The 18,066-nt window shown below is 54.7% G+C and overlaps 1 protein-coding gene across 1 annotated transcript; it reads right to left on the bottom strand.

The window, feature by feature from the left end:
• Positions 1-9,652: 9,652 nt before the first annotated feature.
• Positions 9,653-14,086, bottom strand: IRF2BP2 (interferon regulatory factor 2 binding protein 2). Its single transcript, XM_066994038.1, has 2 exons — positions 12,847-14,086; positions 9,653-12,565 (listed from the first exon to the last, which is right to left on the bottom strand). The coding sequence occupies exons 1-2, from the start codon at positions 13,907-13,909 to the stop codon at positions 11,850-11,852; spliced, it is 1,779 nt and encodes a 592-aa protein (XP_066850139.1). The 5' UTR covers positions 13,910-14,086; the 3' UTR covers positions 9,653-11,849.
• Positions 14,087-18,066: the final 3,980 nt, after the last annotated feature.

Here is an 18,066-nt window from a genome sequence, read left to right as displayed (position 1 = left end):
GGAGGATTGTCTCTGCACTCCTCCCCCTACGTTCAGCACTGCCCCCTCTTTGCCTTTACTTAGGTCAGCACAGAGATTTCCCGAAAAGCACAGCCACCAGGCTTTCCCCTGGCTCCAACAGCCCTGAAATGGGTCAAATCCCCCACAGGTGAGAAGGGGAGCGGGAGCAGGGACATCTCACGTTGCCTGAGGAGCAAAATGGTGGTGGGAAGGCAGCAGCTGCGTTTGCTCATAGTGTATCGCTGCCCGGTTGTTCTGGTTGGGACGGGCAAGCAGGCTGATGAGCATTCCCAAAACAATTAGGAGACAAGGCTACTTTCATCGGTACCCCCCCTCACGGCTTGTAAAGACACAAACGTGAAGGAGCCCGGAGGAGGCACCTCCTCCACCACAGGCACTGAATGGCTTGTATTAGTACAATGCTCCAAATCCCCTCTAAGTCCTCCCAGAAAGGGAGAGTAAATATAGTTTGTCAAACAGTTATCTTTAGCACACTGTCTCGTCTGCCAGCATGGATCTTTCTGCATGACCTCTTGCTAAGTCAGGGCAATTTCTGCTTGTTTGCTTACTCCTGCCTGCCACGCTGTGCCCGGAGGGGAGCCAGGGCTCCCTGGGGCCCGGGGCAGGGACTGCGTCCTCTCCTGCTCTTACCAGTGGTGTGGACGGACACAGACAGGTTGTTGACCTTTAGGCCCACTTATCCCATCCTTTTTTTTTTTTTTTTTTTTTTAAGGAAACGAGTATCAGTTGCTAGTTCACACAGAAGGGTGGTGAAGGAGAAGGAAAGGAAAGGAAGTCCAGCTCTGTTGGTGAACCTCTTTTTGGGCACCTTGAGCCCACACCTCTGCAGCAGGCCCTCTGTAATTGCAGGACGGGATGGGAGAAGAAGCAAAGGGAGGTTTTGCAGGGCACTGAAGCCAACCCCACACCACACTGCTGCTTGCCCTGGCAGCCCTTCCCTCCCTCGGTCTCAGCTGGCCACTGCTCTCCTTGTGCCACCACTACTGCACACACACACAGGGTTTTCGACCAGATCTGGTGGCCCATCCTATGTCAGGTAGGGGCTATACTGCAAGGCCAGAGGCAGAGTGCGTTTTCCCCAGTGTAAGCAAGGGGATGGCATGCTGGGCACAGCAGCAGGCAGAGACATTCCTCCACACTAAAATCCGCACGTCCAAACCACTGATTTTCAAACTAATAATTTCCTTTTTTTTTTTTTTTTTCCCCTAATCTCACTGGAGTCTTGACTCCTGGAAACTGCCACAGGCGGTTGGTGTAACAGAGAGCTCGGCCGAGGCTCAGACATGACGAGAAGGGGGGGCTGGAGTGTTGATAGCCCCAGCTGCTGCAAGCGCGAGAGGCATCGTGTTGCAGCTCTCCCCTCCTGCCACTCTCCCAGCACCGCTGGGGAACTCTCCAGAAGAAGAACAGTACAGTTTCAGTGCCGTCTGCCAGACCGAGGAAACCAACCCTGCTCTTTTGTAAGGAGGCCCCCTGCTTCCTCCTGCGCTACCGAGTGAAACTCTGAGCAAATTCACGGGAGCCAGATCCTCTGTGAGCCCCCGGCGACGCCGGCAAAGCCAGCGGCACGGCCCCAGGCCCACATGGGGAAGGAGGATGGGTCGAGCACCGTGAGCTGCTGAGTGCCCTGCTGGAGCCGAGCAGGGAGCAGCTGGCTCCCGGGGAGCCCGTGCTCGGCAGAAATGGTGATTATGGCCCAGGGAAGGGGAGCGAGCCTGCTCCTGGCTCGGCGTCAGGCAGGGGATAGCAGGAGCGGATCTGTCTCCAGCATCCCACAGACTGCTGCGGAGGATTAAATCCAACAAACCTCCCTCTGTTGGCAATAACTGAGGATAGCTCTATTAAACGTGTATACATAAGAAACCTACCCGCTGCTGGGTGATTGTAGCCAAATGAAAGTCAAACATCTGCATGCCAGACACGCGGCATGTAGCTGCACACACTCCACAGCCACACCAGTGGCAGAGCCACCGTGACCACCTTATATCAGACAGGTTGCACGGGGGGGTGCAGCTCACCTGCTCCTTCCTCCGCATCACCTCCACTGCCTTCCTCCCCTCCCCTAGCACCAGGCCAGCAGGAGGGGAGGGGAGAGCAGCACGAGGCCCTGCCCACTGAGCACCCCCAGACTCAGGGGCTTTGCTGAGCCCTCCTTTCTCTGAGCGGGGCCATTTCCAGTGGATGAGGAGATTTCCAAGGCGAGGAGGTGACTGGTGCTGCTGGCCTGGCTGGCTCGAGGCTCGTCCCGGGAGCAGAGGGGTGGAAAGTGCCCCATGTCATGGCTGCTCTGTCCCTTCCTCCAGGCCTGCCGCCTCAGCAGCCTGCAGGGGTTTCCAGGCAGAACAGCACAGCACGGGGCTTTGTTCCACCTTAAGAGAAATATTTTCAAACATTTATTGCATTTATCCAAAGCAAAGCTGGAAACGGATTGAAATCAGTGTAGTAGGGCCCGTGCAAAAGGGCACCCAGCAAGAAATGAGAAGAGGAAGAGCGGGCACAAGGCTCCTCGCCTCAGCACGGCCGTGGCTTGGTGGCCAGCCGTGCTCCCGAGGGATTTCCCCGTGGAGACGATACACTCACATTTCCCGAGGGGCAAACGCAGACGTGCAGTGCAGACATGCCGGCAGCAGGAAAGCCGCTCTGGGAGCGGATCAAGTTATTCAAATGAAGCTCCCTGTTTCAGCTGGGTGCTTAGCCTTATTCTTTCTATTTCCTCAACTGTGCCATTCCTGAATTTGTCACTCCTTCCACTCGTCTGACCCCATTACGCTTGCCCTGGTTCCCACCTCTGCCAGCTCCTCGGCATGCTTGAGGGTGATGGAGCACCGTCCCACACAGCCTGCAGCCCAGGACTCGCCAAGCTCTTTCCAATTAGGACGTGGCTAAGGAGACAGCATCAGCAATAAATGGCTTCAAAGAACTCTCCCAGACTTTCCTATTTATTATACGCCAGTGAGATGCCAGTACCAATGAGAAAAATCTTAAAATACTCGTGAGATTCTGCTTGGGGACATAAATTTTTCTTTTGTTATTCATGAGTAAGAATTGTGTTTCCCAGGTAAATTTACCTGAAGCAAATCATTATAGTCCCTTATACGTACATTTCTAAATTTAGTTTGCTTGTGAATTTTCCAGCAGCGTTTCTTGTTCATTTTTCAGGAGGCCAGCAGAGCTTGCAGTGACAACAAAACCCTTCCCTTGAATTCCAGTCCTAAGAAATGCAGTGTGGAAAAGGCAGGCCAGTGGCTCAGTAGCAGCCTTAAGTCCTTCACCCATAAGCTCTGCAATTCCTTCTTCTTCTGAAAAGCAGCCAGGAGATGGTTGGCATGGTGCAGGGAGCCCTTCGACAGTGATGGCAGGAGCCAGCATTTCACTGTATCCATCGGTCACCCCCTGCCCCTCTCTTTCCCAGTTCTTCTAAACACACACTTGTGGAAAGGTTCGAGACAGAGAAACTTCTCTCTGCTCAGGCCTAGGGAGCTCCTTCATCTTATCTGCATGTACCGAGTACCCTGACAGGACCAACATTTCTTCTGAATAATTTATAGTGTATGGAAATGATAATAACATAGAAATCTGCTATGATTTAGTTAATTATGAATAAGTAATAAGGTAATGCTAGCAATACATTTAACTGAAAAACCTATTTATAATGAAATGATTTCTTATAAATAATTAGAGCAAAACTGCGTGTTGTAACTCATCACTTGCATGTAGGGCCTGATCCTTCCTGCATGTCTGCTGTAATGTTACCTACAGGGACCCCCGTGGAACCAGTGAAGTCAGTGACAGAGCTGCTGGCAGGATGGCATCCCATTCAGGTGGGTTATAAGGAGAAGGGATTGCAAAGAAGGATGCTTTTGTGTGTGTGTGTGTGTGTGTGTGCTGCTGTTTTTTTTTTTAAGCCAACTGAGAGCCAGCAGTTCAGCCCCTAAAAGATGGCCTTTGCTTTTCACCTGGTGGTTAAACACACCTTATTTTGCCATCCTTAAGCCCACTTTAAAAGGCAATGAAACCCAAATGACACTATTTTCCATGTATTGCTTACCGTATGTCCTGCACACAGCTGGCCTAAACCACTGCTCTCTGACTCTGTACAATGGCTCCCAGCAATTTGGACCCCAATTGATATGGTTGCGGGTAGCATGATAAAACCCAAAGTTTGGTTACTGAGAAGTGATGGGAGGAGGTCGACCTGAAGCAGCATGCCCCATACCATCTGAGCAAGAGGGATCAAAATTCAGACTGCCATCTCTAGTCTGTTCTTGGTGCCAGCTTGGACTTCAGCTCAAAGGAGTGATGAGCGATGTAGACCAGCTAGCTTACAGCTCCCACCACCAACTGGCAGAAGCAGGGCTGGCACCCAGGGTAGCCCTCTTAAGTAGACAGTCCCCATGAAGTCCTTTATCTTCTCTTTGAAATCAGGCTTCAACACACTCCAGCTTGCCCTGGTGCTGCTCACCAGTGCTGGAGAATCCTGTTGCTGGTGAAGAGTTAAAACCTTTTGCCATTTCTTTTTGCAATGAAATGCACCCGGTACCCACACAAGGCCCGAGGCACTGACATGTCTCCAGCACAGAGTGCAAAACACTTTTCCCTTTCCCTTTCCCACCTCCAAGAAGCCTGTGCTGGAGCTGCAATGGTACCTCTTCCTATGGATTAAACACAGCTTCATCTTTCAGGGCATGAAGCTCTCTTATATTAGCTGAAAACCTGTAATAAAATTAGGTTTAGTAAAGGAAGAGAAACCCCCCTTCTAGCAAAAGTGGCCACATGCGTAGCGTTTGATAGGCCAGATGTAGCCGGTGGGCCACCAGCTGAACCCCCTTGGCCATCAGCATCAGGAGACGGGCAGCACCACAACCTCGCCATGGAGCTGATCAGGAGGGAGCCCAAACGAGCCCTGAGGCTCCTCTAGCGAGAAGGCTGAAGGTGGCCAAAATCCAACCCTCTAGGGCAGTACCTTCCCCTGCAGGCACCTCTGAAGGCGCTCTCCCAGAGCAAGTGCCTGCAGCACAGCGATGCCGTCCTCATGCAACAAGGGCTCAGCTCCCCAGGGAGCCCAGAGGGCCTACACAAAGCAGCATTATTGGTGCTGCTCCAGTGCTTAGCGGACTGTTTTCCATCAAAACCGGCTCCAAAATTGGCACTTCTTGTAGAAAAGGAAGGGATCCACCCCAAAACACTAATTGTCAGGAAACTTTACTGACACGGGATGAAGAAACACACACTGCTGACATGGCTCAAAATGTCCGTGCCGGGCAGGTAACACAGAGGCAGCCTCACTCAGCCAGGCTGCCGGCCTGCACCTTCTTCCTCACAAGGACCTCACAACACCAGTGGGGCCACCACTGCTGCCCTCCCTGAGGGGGCAAAACGTATTCAGTTTGGGGGTAAAACGTGTTCAGTTTGGTTATGGACACAGGCTGTTTGTCTCCTCAGAGGGCTTCAGAAGGGCTTACATATATATAAGGGCTCTCACAATATGAAAGTAATCATCAAAACAGCCATTTAATGGCACAGCTAAACATCATTGCTTCATGCTGTTTATCATTGTTTGTTTCCTATGGGAAAGCCAGAAGACGCAGCCTACATGCCTAAGCAGAAATTTTGAACAAATTACAGTCCCTGGCACTGCAAGTTAAAGCCCCAGCAGGGCCCATTCAGCACTCTTCTTCCGAGGTACGGGGAACCAGAAACCCATCACAGTTCCTGCATGAAGCGTTTTGTTGTCCGGCGTTAACAAAGACAGCACAGTGCTTTCTGCAAGAAAACACTCCTTCCTTCTGTAATTTCTGAAGGCGGCTTTGCCCCAACTGTGTTCTCATAGGGAAAATCGGTCGAGCCCCATTCAAACACCACGACTAAATCACAGGAAAGTTGGTGGGTTTCTTTAATTATTACAGTCCAATTAGGTCTTAGAAGTGCAATGGAAAAAGTGGTTCTTACAGTGGGTTGGCTTCACTGCAATGCATGAAGTCAGATCTGCAAAGACATGAGTCAGTGTGCAGGAGCTGGTTTATTTCCTGATTCTTCTGACATGAATGAAAGGTGACGTTCAGCAGCACCTTTCTCTGCTCCCACAAAAGTCTTTCATGGAGTAGCCTCATGTTTTGAGCTAACTACTAGCCAGGGATGATGCATCTTAAAAGAGAAAATTATTTGTTCCTACTGCTTAGCAGCAGCTGAGTTCAGCAAGTCAACAGAAATAAAAAGAGTTGTAAATAGTCTGGACGAAATTAAACGCCTCATTCCATTATACAGTTATTGCCTAATATCTGTAAGTCTTCTTACTACTAGACAGTTGGAGAGTATGACAGTCCTATAAAAAAGGGTTGGAGAAAAACTGGTTTTCTGGGAAGAAAATGAAGGGAATCTATTTGTTTTGATTAAAACAAAACCAAAAAATCTTTGGGCCTCCTTTGGTTCAGAAAGATAAAAAACATACAACAACAACAAAAAAACAAAGCCACAGGAAGAAGGGGAAAATCTGGTTGTCTTTGTTATGGCCCTGGTGCAGGTGGCATCCCCAGACCCCATTACCAGGGGGAGAGCTCCCTCCCGCACGCCGGGGCAGCCCCCTGCCCAGCAGCTCCCGGGGCCATGCGGGAGCGGTAGGGCCTGTCTCCAGCTGCCGGGGAGCGACCTGGTGAACCAGTAACCCCTTTCATCTCTGTTTACTCATCTTCTGTTTGTTTTCAAATGGTTGCCAAAAAAAAAAAAAAGGGCACGGGGGGAGGGGGGGGGGGGAGTAAATGTTTTGTAGTGGAAAAGGGTAAAAGAAAATGCATACTTTGCATTTTTCCAGTCCGTACTGAGTGAGCAGCAGCTGCCCTCCTTTAGAGGCTGAGGTCTCCGGGAAAACCAAAGTCTCCTCCGTATTCCCTGAGGGCAGCCCCACTGTGCTGCTGAGCTCCTGTGCCTGGCCCCGGCCCTCTGTCCCATGGGGAGGTGGGGGTCCCAGGGCCATGCAGGGCAGGATGGGTTCTCCCCGCTGCCTGCGGGGCGGCAGGGGCTGACAGGCAGCGGTGCTGCTTGCAGGGTTTCCTGAGTTAACAGCAATGGGAGGAAGAGGTGTGGGCTGCAGCGGGAAGCTTGCGCCAGCTGCTCCTGGCGTCTCCGTGAGCTCATGGTACACGGAGCTTCCACCTGATGCAGCATTTGGAGGTTTTGCATTTACTCTGCTAGACAAATCTCTACAAAAATTTCTCTCGAGCAGCAGAAAGAAAAGCAAATTTGGTTGAAGTGTGCGTAAAAATAACCATGTGGTTATCGCTCCATCCAGCAGGCTCCAGCACACCTATGCCAATCAAACAAGACGAGAGTACGGACCCTAACATGCACTTAGGAAACCTCCAAATATCCTGTGCTAGACATCTGTGTTTCTTATTTCCCAGAAGGAAGGCTTCTTGAGCATCCACGAGCATCTAGGGGGCTGCGAGCAATTCAAGTCTGAACCACAAGCCCAGGGCGTGCTGCGGCAGCTGCCCGAAGGCAGTGAAAGAGTTACTTCAGAGCTGCAGCCCCGTCGAGCAGTGATGCAGCGGGTGAACATGCCTCCATTCATCTGCTGCGCAGCCTGACCTCGGCCGCAGAGGAAAGGCGGTCCCGCTCCTGGGAACAAAGGAGGAGGGAAGGAGGGTGACTCAGGAGTCCTGGTGGCCCGCATGTCATCCGTGGGACCAGCCCGGCCATCGCATGGGAGGTGCCGCCCCGCGGTACTCACCAGCGTCAGAAAATGAAGCTATGTATTTGTTGCCCAGATGCACTTTCTGTTTTAATTGCCGCGTTCAAGAAAAAAAACATGTTTTGAGCGATTTTTTTTTTTTTTTAACTCGCCTCATTATCTCTTGGAGTGCAGGCTTGAAGTTGTAGTTTATCCCCAACTGGATTGTGGTGCCTGAACAAGCCAAGTCCACGCTGGGGAAAGGCTTTTTTAAAAATTATTTTTCAATTGCTCCAGCTGGAGCTACCCAAATGCAAACGCTTTGGGAGGAGAAATACAACATGCTCAGGGCTAAGCCTTTTCCAACCTAATTGCTGGCTGCTGCTCTGGAGAAGCTGAGGCTGCAACAGTCAGGACTACGAACGCCTCCGTTCACGCAAGCTCAGCCAGTGCTGGTGCCACGAATTTTACGGTCCGGCATTTTCCCTTAGCAGATGCTGCTTTCCTGTGCCACCAGCAGCCATGCCCTCAGAGACCCAGACCCAACCACCACACAGCGTGGCCACACTGGTGCCCGGGTGCCACCACAGAGGTGAGCCACCCCCTAGGGTGTCCCCAAGCAGCATCCCACTGAGCACGGCCACCCCGCCAGCGGGGCGAGCGGGTCTGGCCCGGGCACAGAAGGAAAGGATCCAGGGGCTCTGTTGACATAATAAACCACTAGAGAGCACTCTCAAATGTATTTATACCCTTTTCCTAAGTGCTACTTCATAAAAACACGCGGTTGCCATGGCCTGGTTTACAGCACATCTAAAAAGGGAGCTCCAAAACAGACCAGGTTTCCTGAGGCCACCACAAAGGCTGTCAAAGCCTCCCTTGTGCTGCGCCTTCCCGCCCGGGGGCTCCGTGCCCCGCCCCGCCTCTTGCACTGTGCATCAGCCTATCTACAAATAAATGTCAGAAGTAGTAGTTGAAAAAATAGAACAAAACATTGCACTTAGGCAACTATAGCTTTTTCTTTTTTTTTTTTTCTTTTTTTTTTTATATATATATATATATAAAGAACAAGAGGCGTTTAAAGCTCTTAAGTTTCCTGCATTTAGTGCAAGGAGTGGGAAAAAAAATATGTAAAAATTGCGACATTGGAGTTTATCAGCTACGAACAAAAGCACCATGCAGATGACCTGCCAGCAAAAAATATAGATCTTTTAAAAAATGGGATGAAAGTGGGTTTGGGGAAAAAAAAAAATCACACATTCTTCATTAAAACACTTTTAATACTACACAAATTACAGTATCACCTTTTAAAAAGTTTAAAAAGTAATATTAACAGTAGCACTGTTGCAGTTAAAGCATTTCAAAATAAGAGAAAAAAAAAGGAAGAAGAAAAAAGCCTGTAGCCCAGGAAAGAGTGAACTGGTAGAAATGGAGAATCCACCGGTATTGTAACTGCGTAAAGCAAGAGAAAGGAAAAAAGCAATGCTGAATTTGAGAAAAACAAGGTATGCATGAAAACCCTCAGATTCTGAATGTTTTGTTTCCTTTTGCACTTCTGCGGTTTCACAGTGACCAGGACTAGATGTAATGGAGGCAGGAGGCCTGTGGGCCAGCTGAGCCAGCACAGGCACTGAGCTGTGGGCCCGGGGCCTCCCACCGTCCCCTCCACCCGGGGGAGCCACCAGAGCCCGTGTCGGGAGGAGGGTGCATGGCCTTCGGGCCTGGGCCCGGTCATGGGGGTGTCACTGGGCCCCAGCGAGGCCCTGCTTTGTCGGGAGCAGGCCCAGCGCTCACCAGGCTGCACACCAGGCCGCCCCGTTGCACAAAAGGGGGGCCTCTGTAGGAAGGTGTCGGGGTTTCACTTTTGGTTTTGGATTGAAAGTAGGGATACCACCTTAACCAAAAACATGAGCTCCATACCACAGGAGGTATTATGCCAAGCAACTTTGAAGAACTTGTTACCATCTATCAGCTCAAAATCCATTTTCTTTTTTAATAAAGTGCCTAAATACACATTTACACAGATCATAGTGGTTCCAAAGAATCCTTTACAGTTTTTATATATATAGGTATATATATAGGTATATATATATATAATGTGCGTTTTCTTCAAATTGGCTAAATGTGTTTACATAAGACACCAATCTTGACTATAGGTATAAGTTTTAAAGCGTAATATTGACTCAATGAATTTGTTTATCATGCAAGTCTTATCTAATATTACATTGACCTGTAATATGGAACACAATGTAGTGGGTGTGCTCATTAAACACTTCATAAAAAATTACTGTGCATGTGCAGATCTGATCTTCAAATACTAATAATGACCATTTCTTTAGAGAGAGAGAGAAAAAAAAAAAGTCTTCCAAAAAAGATCTACTCTGCATTAAATTGCAGTCTGAACATTATCACAATAAGAACAGTTGACTCAAAAGCACCCAAAATTCTTCAAATTAAAGTCGGCTGAACAAATTTTGCCTCCTCCTTCTCCTCCTCCTCTAGCACCAAGAGTGTTTAATAGCCTGTCCCAGGGAAGGGACGACCTGGCCACCCCTTTGCTCAGAAACAACCACTTATAACCCAGTTATAAACACCTCAACAGAAGGGCTCGTCCAGCTGCAGTGTTGCCAACGAACTATAAACAGCACAAAAACATCACTATAAGACTCAACTATTTCTAGTAACCAATGATTTATTGATTTTAGAAGTCTGCTTGGTGATGCAGAAGCGTGATCGAAAGAAGTGGCTTTACAAAAGAGTTCTCCAAAGTAGCTTAAAAGGCAGGGCCGTGGCCATGATGTGAAGCCCTAATTGCTTTCATTTCAACCAGTTTATATTTTCATTTTCAAAGAATAGCATTAGGTTTGTTTCAAGCACACGTAATAAGGAAATTACAGGTTTCCTCCACCCACATTTGGGCTGTCACTGATATGCCCGCAGGCAATCTGGCAGAACCTCAGTCACTGCTGTCATTGTACCACACTGTACCTGCCACTACTTGGAAACACCATGTCAGCGATAGTAACAATAGCAACAGCACCAGAGGTGACTGATAAGCAAACTCAAAGTCCACCTGCACTATCTGAAAATTAAAATTTAAATTTAAAAAAAAATAATCAGTCTCTCCCCCACATCCCCATCATTGTCCAAAGACACAAAAAAAACTTAAGTGACGCTGAAGACCTTCAGAGATGGCAGTGCTATGTCGGTGCATTCACCAATCGTGTCATTAGGTTGGCTATCAAAATTCCACGTTATAGTATGCAATTGGTGAACAAATGCAGTTTTGTAATCTTACAACTGATCACGTGAACTGCGGTCAACTTTGCCTTAAAAGAAAAAAAAAAAAAAAAAAAGAACAACAAAAACAAACCAACCCAGAAATCCCTAACTCAACAGCGCCTCTCAGACACCTCTCCACATCCTACTCCGAAGGCAACTTCCCTTGAGAAACACTGAGGAATTTTGGACTCGATCCGGCGGATCTGCCGCCGCAACACGAGACAGCCGTTTCTGGGAGAAACCCCTCGTGCTCCCTACGCTTGCCTGGCTCGCGGGGTGGCAAAGAGCGTCCCCGCCACGGCTAGCCACGCTGCTCCCCAACCACCTCGGACCGAGCCTGCATGCGACCAGCTCTACAGAAACAGGGGCCAGGAATAAGGAATCACAGACAGTAAGGCGATCTTTACAATGTCAGAAAGTGTATTTGGCATTTAAAAAAAAAAAAAAGGAAAAAAAGAAAAAAAAAGAAACAAGTGCATACAAATACAGCTAGAAGCATTTCTGATTTGCCAAGTGCTCTCTAAAAAAAGCAGCGCAAGTCACAGCCTACATTGAACAGTAACTGTCACCAGGGAAGCACAACAAATAGTTGCTATAACAAAAGGGAAGAAAAAAAAAGGGGGGAAACAAACAAAAAAAAAAGGGGGAAGAAAAGGAGAAGAATTAGAAGAAATGCCTTTATAATAAGTACATACCTTTTGTCTTCAAAAAATATAGAAACACAATGTATTCAAAAAAATCAAAATTATACAGCCATGTTTATGAAGTCTACATTTCCCTTGTCTTGGAGATATATATATATTTATATATATATATTTATAGATATATACAGAATTCAAGCAGTTTGAGTTAAAGGTGGCGTCGGGCCGCGAGGCCGGCAAAGTCACGAGTCTCTCTCCTTTTTGACTTTCACATCTCCGGCCAGAATGGTGGCGATCTCCCCCTGCATGAAGGCCCAGGGGACGTTGGAGCCGACCAGGGGACACTTCTCCCCGCTGGGACAATACACCTCCCCGCTGGCTCCCTGCTGCTTGATGCTTTGCCGGGAGCAGGGGAAGCAGAACTTGTGGGACGGGACCGAGGGGCACTGCACAAAATGGGTGTCTTCCAGGCGCTCGTGGCACAGGGTACAACACAACGGGACGCTGGCGGCGAGGGACGAGTCCGGCAGGCTGGCGGGGTGCACGGGCTCCAGCCCGCCCGCCGCGTTGGCCCCCTGGCCCGGCACCTCCCTGCCGGGGCCCAGCCTTCTTTGGTTCATGGCGGAGGGCGAGGGGGGGCTGCTGCTGTTCCTCCTGGTGGTGGAGTGGACCTGGTTGGCCTCTTTGGAGGCGTGGTTGCCCCCGGCATTGTCCGCCACCAAAATGAGCGCGGCCATGGGGGACTGGCCGTTCTGGGCCGCCTCGGGCGGCGTGGTCCGGTTGGAGTGGGGCGAGGCGGTGGGCGGCGGGGGCGACATGAAGGAGGTGGCCGTCAGCGGCATCTTCATCCCTTCCGACGAGGTCGGCAGCCAGGGCTGCGCCTCCCCGTTGATCTTCGGGGGTCCCGCCTCGCCCTCCGGCTCGGGGGACGGCTTCCTCTTCCGGGCTGCCCGGGCCCCTGGAAAGCAAGGCGGAGAGGAGGAGGAGGAAGGTTAGAAGGCATCGCAGCTGCAAAGCTAACACCGCGGAAGTGTCCAGGTGTTGGCGTTGGCGGGCACGCCTGGCCACCGCGTGCTTGAAGCCACTCCATGCGCAAAGCCATCCTGTGCCCAATACAACCCCGTGCCCAATGCTACCCTGTGCCCAACGCCACCCTGAGCCCAAAGCCACCCCGAGCCCAAAGCCACCCCGAGCCCCGTGCCACCCCACAGCCCACGTCCGGTGCCCCCGCCGCCTCACCTGGCTTGGCCACGGCCCCGTTGGTCTCGTAGCCCAGCAGCCGGCCGCCCGCCATGCCCGGCTCCTTCTTGAACTTGCTGTCGAAGGGGGGCACGGCGTGCCCGCCGTGCTGGTGCAGGGCCAGCAGCGTGTCCCGCACCGTCTTGGGCTTGGCCAGCCACTCCTCGCCGCCCGCTCGGCCCTTGCCCTCGGCGCCCAGCTCCGCCGCCGCCGCCGCCGGCAGGCTCTCGGCCGAGCCGCGCTTCTCCTTGGCGCCGCCGTCGTGCTCCCCCGCCGCGCCGCCGCCGCCCGACGAGGAGGACGACGAGGAGACGGAGCCGGGGCGCTTGTGCCCCAGCTCGCCGGGCTGCCCCCCCGCCGCCGCCGCCGCCGCCGCCGCCTGCGCCGCCGCGGCCGGCTGCTGGGGCACGGGCACGGCCAGCGGGGCGGGCGCGGCCGAGATGGCGGCCAGCGAGGCGGCGGCGGCGGCGGCGCGGCTGCCCAGGCCGCCGATGGCGGCGGGGAGCCCGGCGCCGTTCACCAGCGGCACCAGGGTGGGCGGCACGGCGTGCGTCCGCCGCGGGTTGGGGCTCTGCCGGTTGAGCTCGGGCGGCTCCTCGGGCTTGGGGAAGCCGTTGGGCACCAGGATGCCGTTCACCTGCCGGCCGCCGCCGTACTCGGCGCCCAGGCGGGGCGGCGGCCGCTCGGCCGCCAGCGGGTAGCGCTCCAGGGGCTGCGGCGGGGGCCGCGCCGCCGCCTCGGCCGCCGCCGCCGCCGCCGCCGCCGCGGCCGCGGGGTGTCCGAGCTGCTGCTGCTGCTGCGCCAGGAGCTCCTTGGCGGAGAGCGGCGGCTGCTTGGCGTGCGGCGGCGGCGGGGCCCGGCCCTCGGGGAAGCAGCCGTGCGCCCGCTTGAGCTGCCGCGCCGTGTCGATGACGAACTCCACGCGGTCGGCGCCCTCGTAGTTGACGCAGCCCCGGCACACGGGCTCGGTGAAGTCCCAGATCATGGCCCAGGGCATGCGGGGCAGGTCGCACAGGTAGCACGACTGCCTGCGGGAAGCAGCCGCCACCGCCGCCGACGACATGTCCCGGCCCCGGGGCAGCGGCGAGCGCCCCCCGCTCCGGCTCCGGCTCCGGCTCCGGCCGCCGCCGCCTCCTCCTCCTCCTCCTCCTCCTCCGCCGCCGCCTCCTCTCGCCACCGGAGACCCGACGGGGCGGCTGGGGCGCAGCGGGACGGTCCGCCCGGCCCCCTCCCCCTCGCCTTCCTCTTCCGAGCGCTGCCGCGGGGCGCGGGGGGCGCCCCGGCAGGCAGAGCCGCTGCGGGGGCCGCCGCTCCCCTCGCCGTCTCCGCCGGCGGCGCTCACAGCGCGGCGGGGACGCGCATCTCCGCGGCGCGGCTGGCGCAGGGCTGCGGCCGCTGCCGCCCGCACGGCTCCCCCGCTCGCTGGCTACTACGGGGCGGCGCGGGGCGGCGGGGGCCGGCGCGGCGGGGCGGGGCGGGGACTGCCGCGGGGGCCGGGGCCGGGGCCGGGGCTGGCGGCGGCGCCGTGCCGTGCCGGGCTCCAGCCGCCACCGCCGCCTCTGCGCGCCGCCGCCTCGATTCTTCGACAGTGCCGGACGCGCCTGCGCGGTGCGCGCCCCCGCCCCGCTGCCGCCGCCGCCGCCGCGCTCCCGGCGCCGGCCCCTGCCCGCGCCCCCGGCCCCGGCCCCGGCCCCGGGGGGGTTCCTCCGCCGCCGGGGGCCGCCGAGCCCCCGCCCCGCCCCGGGGCTGCCGGGGAGCGGGCTCCGGGCGCTGGGCCCCGTGCCCCGGCGGCGGTCACCGCTCTCGTGCCGGGCACCGCCGCCGCTCGGGGCCGGCCCCGGGGCTGCCCGGCTTTGTTGGCCGCGCGGGGACCACTGTAAAGAAAAAACCCCATCGCCCCCTTTTCATTTATTTTTTCTTTATTTATTTTTGCTAACTGTTGTCATTTCGCGCAGGAAACGGGACACCCTAGGTTTCCTGTCGTTTCCAACCACAAACTCATCGGGTCCCTGGTGCGAGAGGAGCGAAACTGGCCCAAACGCCGCGTCCTCACCCCCCCCCCCCCATACATATATGTGTATATATATGTGTATATATATATATGTAAAGCGGACATTTTCCTGCTTGCACACCGGAACGCGGGGAGGCAGGGGGCAGGCACCGGGGGCTCTGCCCGCTCTTCCCGTTCGCCCCGGGAGGCGAGGCGAGGCCGGGCGAGGCCCCCCCCGCCGGGCGCATCCCGACACGCGTGTGCGGCCCGGGCGGGGTGAGGGCGGCGGAGGCTGCTCCCCCCGCCGCGGCCGCCCTTCCCACGGCGTTATGTAGGTTACGGGGGAGGGAGGCGGCAGCCGGGGGCCGGCCGGGGAAGCTCCGACGTGCTCGGCCGCCGGGGGGCGGCGGGGCGCAGGGCCCGGCCGGGAGCTGCCTCCCGCACACGGCGGCGGGCGCCCGACGGCGCGGACGGGGCTGCGGGGGCGGGGGGGGGGACCCACGGTGCATCCCCACGTCGGGCGACCCCGGGGCTGCAGGGGTTAACGCGGCTCGGTTTTGCCGAGCAGCCCTCCTTTCACATTGCATCAAAGTGCTGTAAAGCTGCTTCTCTCCCCCCCCCCCCCCCCCCCCCCTCCTTCTCCCCGGCTGGAAAGACGCTTTATCCGTGCATGCAAAGTAAACAGATCTTGTTTTCGTCTTCCACCCACTGCCCTCTTTCTCCAGCCCGGAGCTGGAGGCGTGCCAAGGCGGCTGCAGCGATCGCTGCCTGTGCACACAGGCACACAGAGACACACACGCACAGACACACGGGGAAGAAGCCGGGTTTCTCGGGTGAGGCAATGCGCCTGCAATTGGCAGCGACAAGGCAGGAATTGTAATTGCACTTCATCATGTGACGGCTTATGAAAGAGGAAGTTTGGATGTTTTAGTCACGTACTCCTTTGCCCTCTTGCTTTAGCCTCCAGGTTCTCCGAAGGAAAAAATTACATATATTTATATATACTGGTGGGAAGCCAAGAAGCTGTGTGTTTGCACATTGCAGCTCATGAGCAGAGCTCGATGCTAGCCCAGGCTGCAGGGGAAGAAGAAGAAAGCAAAGCTTTCAGCGGTGGCAGGCTTTTAACTGCAGGACAGAAAATGTGATCTGTATTTATTTGACTTTATTTCTGATGAAGACTAGCTGGCTGGGAAAGCCGAGACGAGCGGTACGGTTTGCTGCATTCGCCGCCTTTGAATTCATTCTGGTGGAAAAGGCAAAAGCAACCGTTACAGAGCTCAATGTCAAAAAGCCGATAAAAAACAGTGGCGTAGGAAATGTGGTTTAAGTATCAAATCGCAAAAGAAAAAAAAAATCCTCAGAGCTGCTGTTACAGCAGTTACTGCACAAGAATCAAACAGATCGGGCATTTGTTTCTTTTTTTTTTTTTTTTAGAAACAGAAACCATGCTGTTGTGCCTGATCTGTGCAAAACGCCCCTTGCGATGACACGGCAGGGCTATATATAGGATATATAGGAGCGGTGAGCACTGGAGGACACCTGGGGGGGACCTGGGGGCGTGCAGGGCCGGGGCAGTGCCCAGCTGAGGACACCCAGCACGGCACATGTGGGGACCCGGCCCCGTGTCCTGTCCTGGTTGTGCCCCGTGTTGTGGCTGGGGGAAGGACAGGAGAGAAGTTGGAGCCAGGCAAGACGAGCTCCGTCTGCCACCGCCACCAATGCCACCAAGTGCTCCTTCTCGCCCCGTGTTTTTTGGCATTTTGGGCTGGGCTGCAGACAAGTCTCGCTGTGCTCCCCGCTCCTGCCTCCCGGCAGGGTCCCATTTCCCTTCCCACTGGTGGCAGTGATCGCGTGTGTCCCCTCCTTCAAGAGCCCCTAAACCAAGCAGCTGCCATCTCTTGCCTGTAGACAGCTGCTCATTTTTGTCTGTAACAGCGAGCTACTGGTGGCCATTTTAGAAACACTGAAAAATCTGATTTTCATTTGAAATATGTCATTTCGAAAGAGAACCCCCCCATACAGCACACACACACCTTTTATGTACGGTTTGTGAGGTGTACCATTCAAACAGCAGCGCAGGTGATGTTCTTCTTTCACATAGATGGTGGTCCCGAAGCCATCCTGTGGTTATTTTGCTGTGATTTTTGCTCCAGGAGTTTGGGGCTAGTTAGCAGGGAGTCGCGCTGTGAGCAGGGGGCTGGGTGCTGCAGCTTCTGCTGCCTTGGTGGGCTCTACCCCAGGCGATTTGCAGCAAAAATTGTATGCTTTTTTTTACAAAAAGGAAACGGTTCTGTTTTTAACTGAGCAGTTGACTTCACGCCCTCTTTTCAAGTAGCAGTGGAAAAAAAAACGGCAAGGAAAAGATTATGGAAATGCTTGAGAAATTCAGAGGTTACTACACTCCGAAGAGAAATAAAAACTTCAGAGGGACACTTCCAGATGCCAGAAGAAAGGGCAATTGATGTGGAAAAGCTTCCGCCCGCTCTCCCCAGCATGGTAAATAGGCATGTCGGGCGATCCCATTGACACCGCGAGCCACAATGGGCGATTGTCTGCGGCGAGGGCGAGGGGGGCAGGAATGTGCGGGCCGGGGGCTTCCCGGGGTGCGCAGCGTGGCCGGCCGGCCGGGCGACCCCGGCCCTAAATAAACAGGAAGGCCGGGGAGCCGTGACCCCTCGGCGACACCAGCGAGCAGCTCTGCTCGCTGCAGCTCGACGGGCGCCCTCCGAAAACCGGGCGAGGAGAAGGACTTGGTGGGAAGCGTTGCACAACGGGAGCAGGAACAGACCGTCTGCTGGAAAAGTGACGGAGGTCTGTGAAACTCCTTCGGCCGAAGCCTCCTTCCCCGCCTGTGCTTTATTCCCTTGCTTTTTGCCTCAGCAAAGCAAGCACAGGACGCACAGGAAACATGCACCAAAACATTTCTCAGGCAGCTTGGGGAGCTTGGCCTCGCAGTTGCTTTCTGCCACTTCTGGGGAGTTTATTTCTCACATGAAATAAAATCAAGGCCCAGTCCTTCCCACAGCCCAGGCCAGAGCTGTGAGCTGTTCTCAGCACAGGAGCATTGCCAAGGTGTCCCCCCGCTGCAGCAGGTCGGTGCTGGCAGCACCGGCTGACAGGTCCCCACTGGGCCGCCAGGACAGACAGACATCCCTGGGGCCTCTGTGCCTCTGCAGACGCCCACGTGGTGGTTTGGGGTTGTGCTGGAGCAGTGCTGGCTTGAGACACGT

This window comes from Anser cygnoides, chromosome 3, assembly GCF_040182565.1.
Source record: "Anser cygnoides isolate HZ-2024a breed goose chromosome 3, Taihu_goose_T2T_genome, whole genome shotgun sequence".
In the NCBI taxonomy this organism is placed as follows: domain Eukaryota; kingdom Metazoa; phylum Chordata; class Aves; order Anseriformes; family Anatidae; genus Anser; species Anser cygnoides.
The sequence above is the reverse complement of the archived record's forward strand: the minus strand, read 5'-3'. Positions and strand labels throughout refer to the sequence as shown.

What these genes read in the sequence shown, in the direction of transcription:
- IRF2BP2 (XM_066994038.1), bottom strand. Translation starts at nt 13,909, where the DNA reads ATGTCGTCGGCGGCGGTGGCGGCTGCTTCCCGCAGGCAGTCGTGCTAC. An exon ending in CGGGGCCGTGGCCAAGCCAG is followed by an intron (nt 12,566 to 12,846) that starts GTGAGGCGGCGG and finishes CTTGCTTTCCAG; the next exon opens with GGGCCCGGGCAGCCCGGAAG.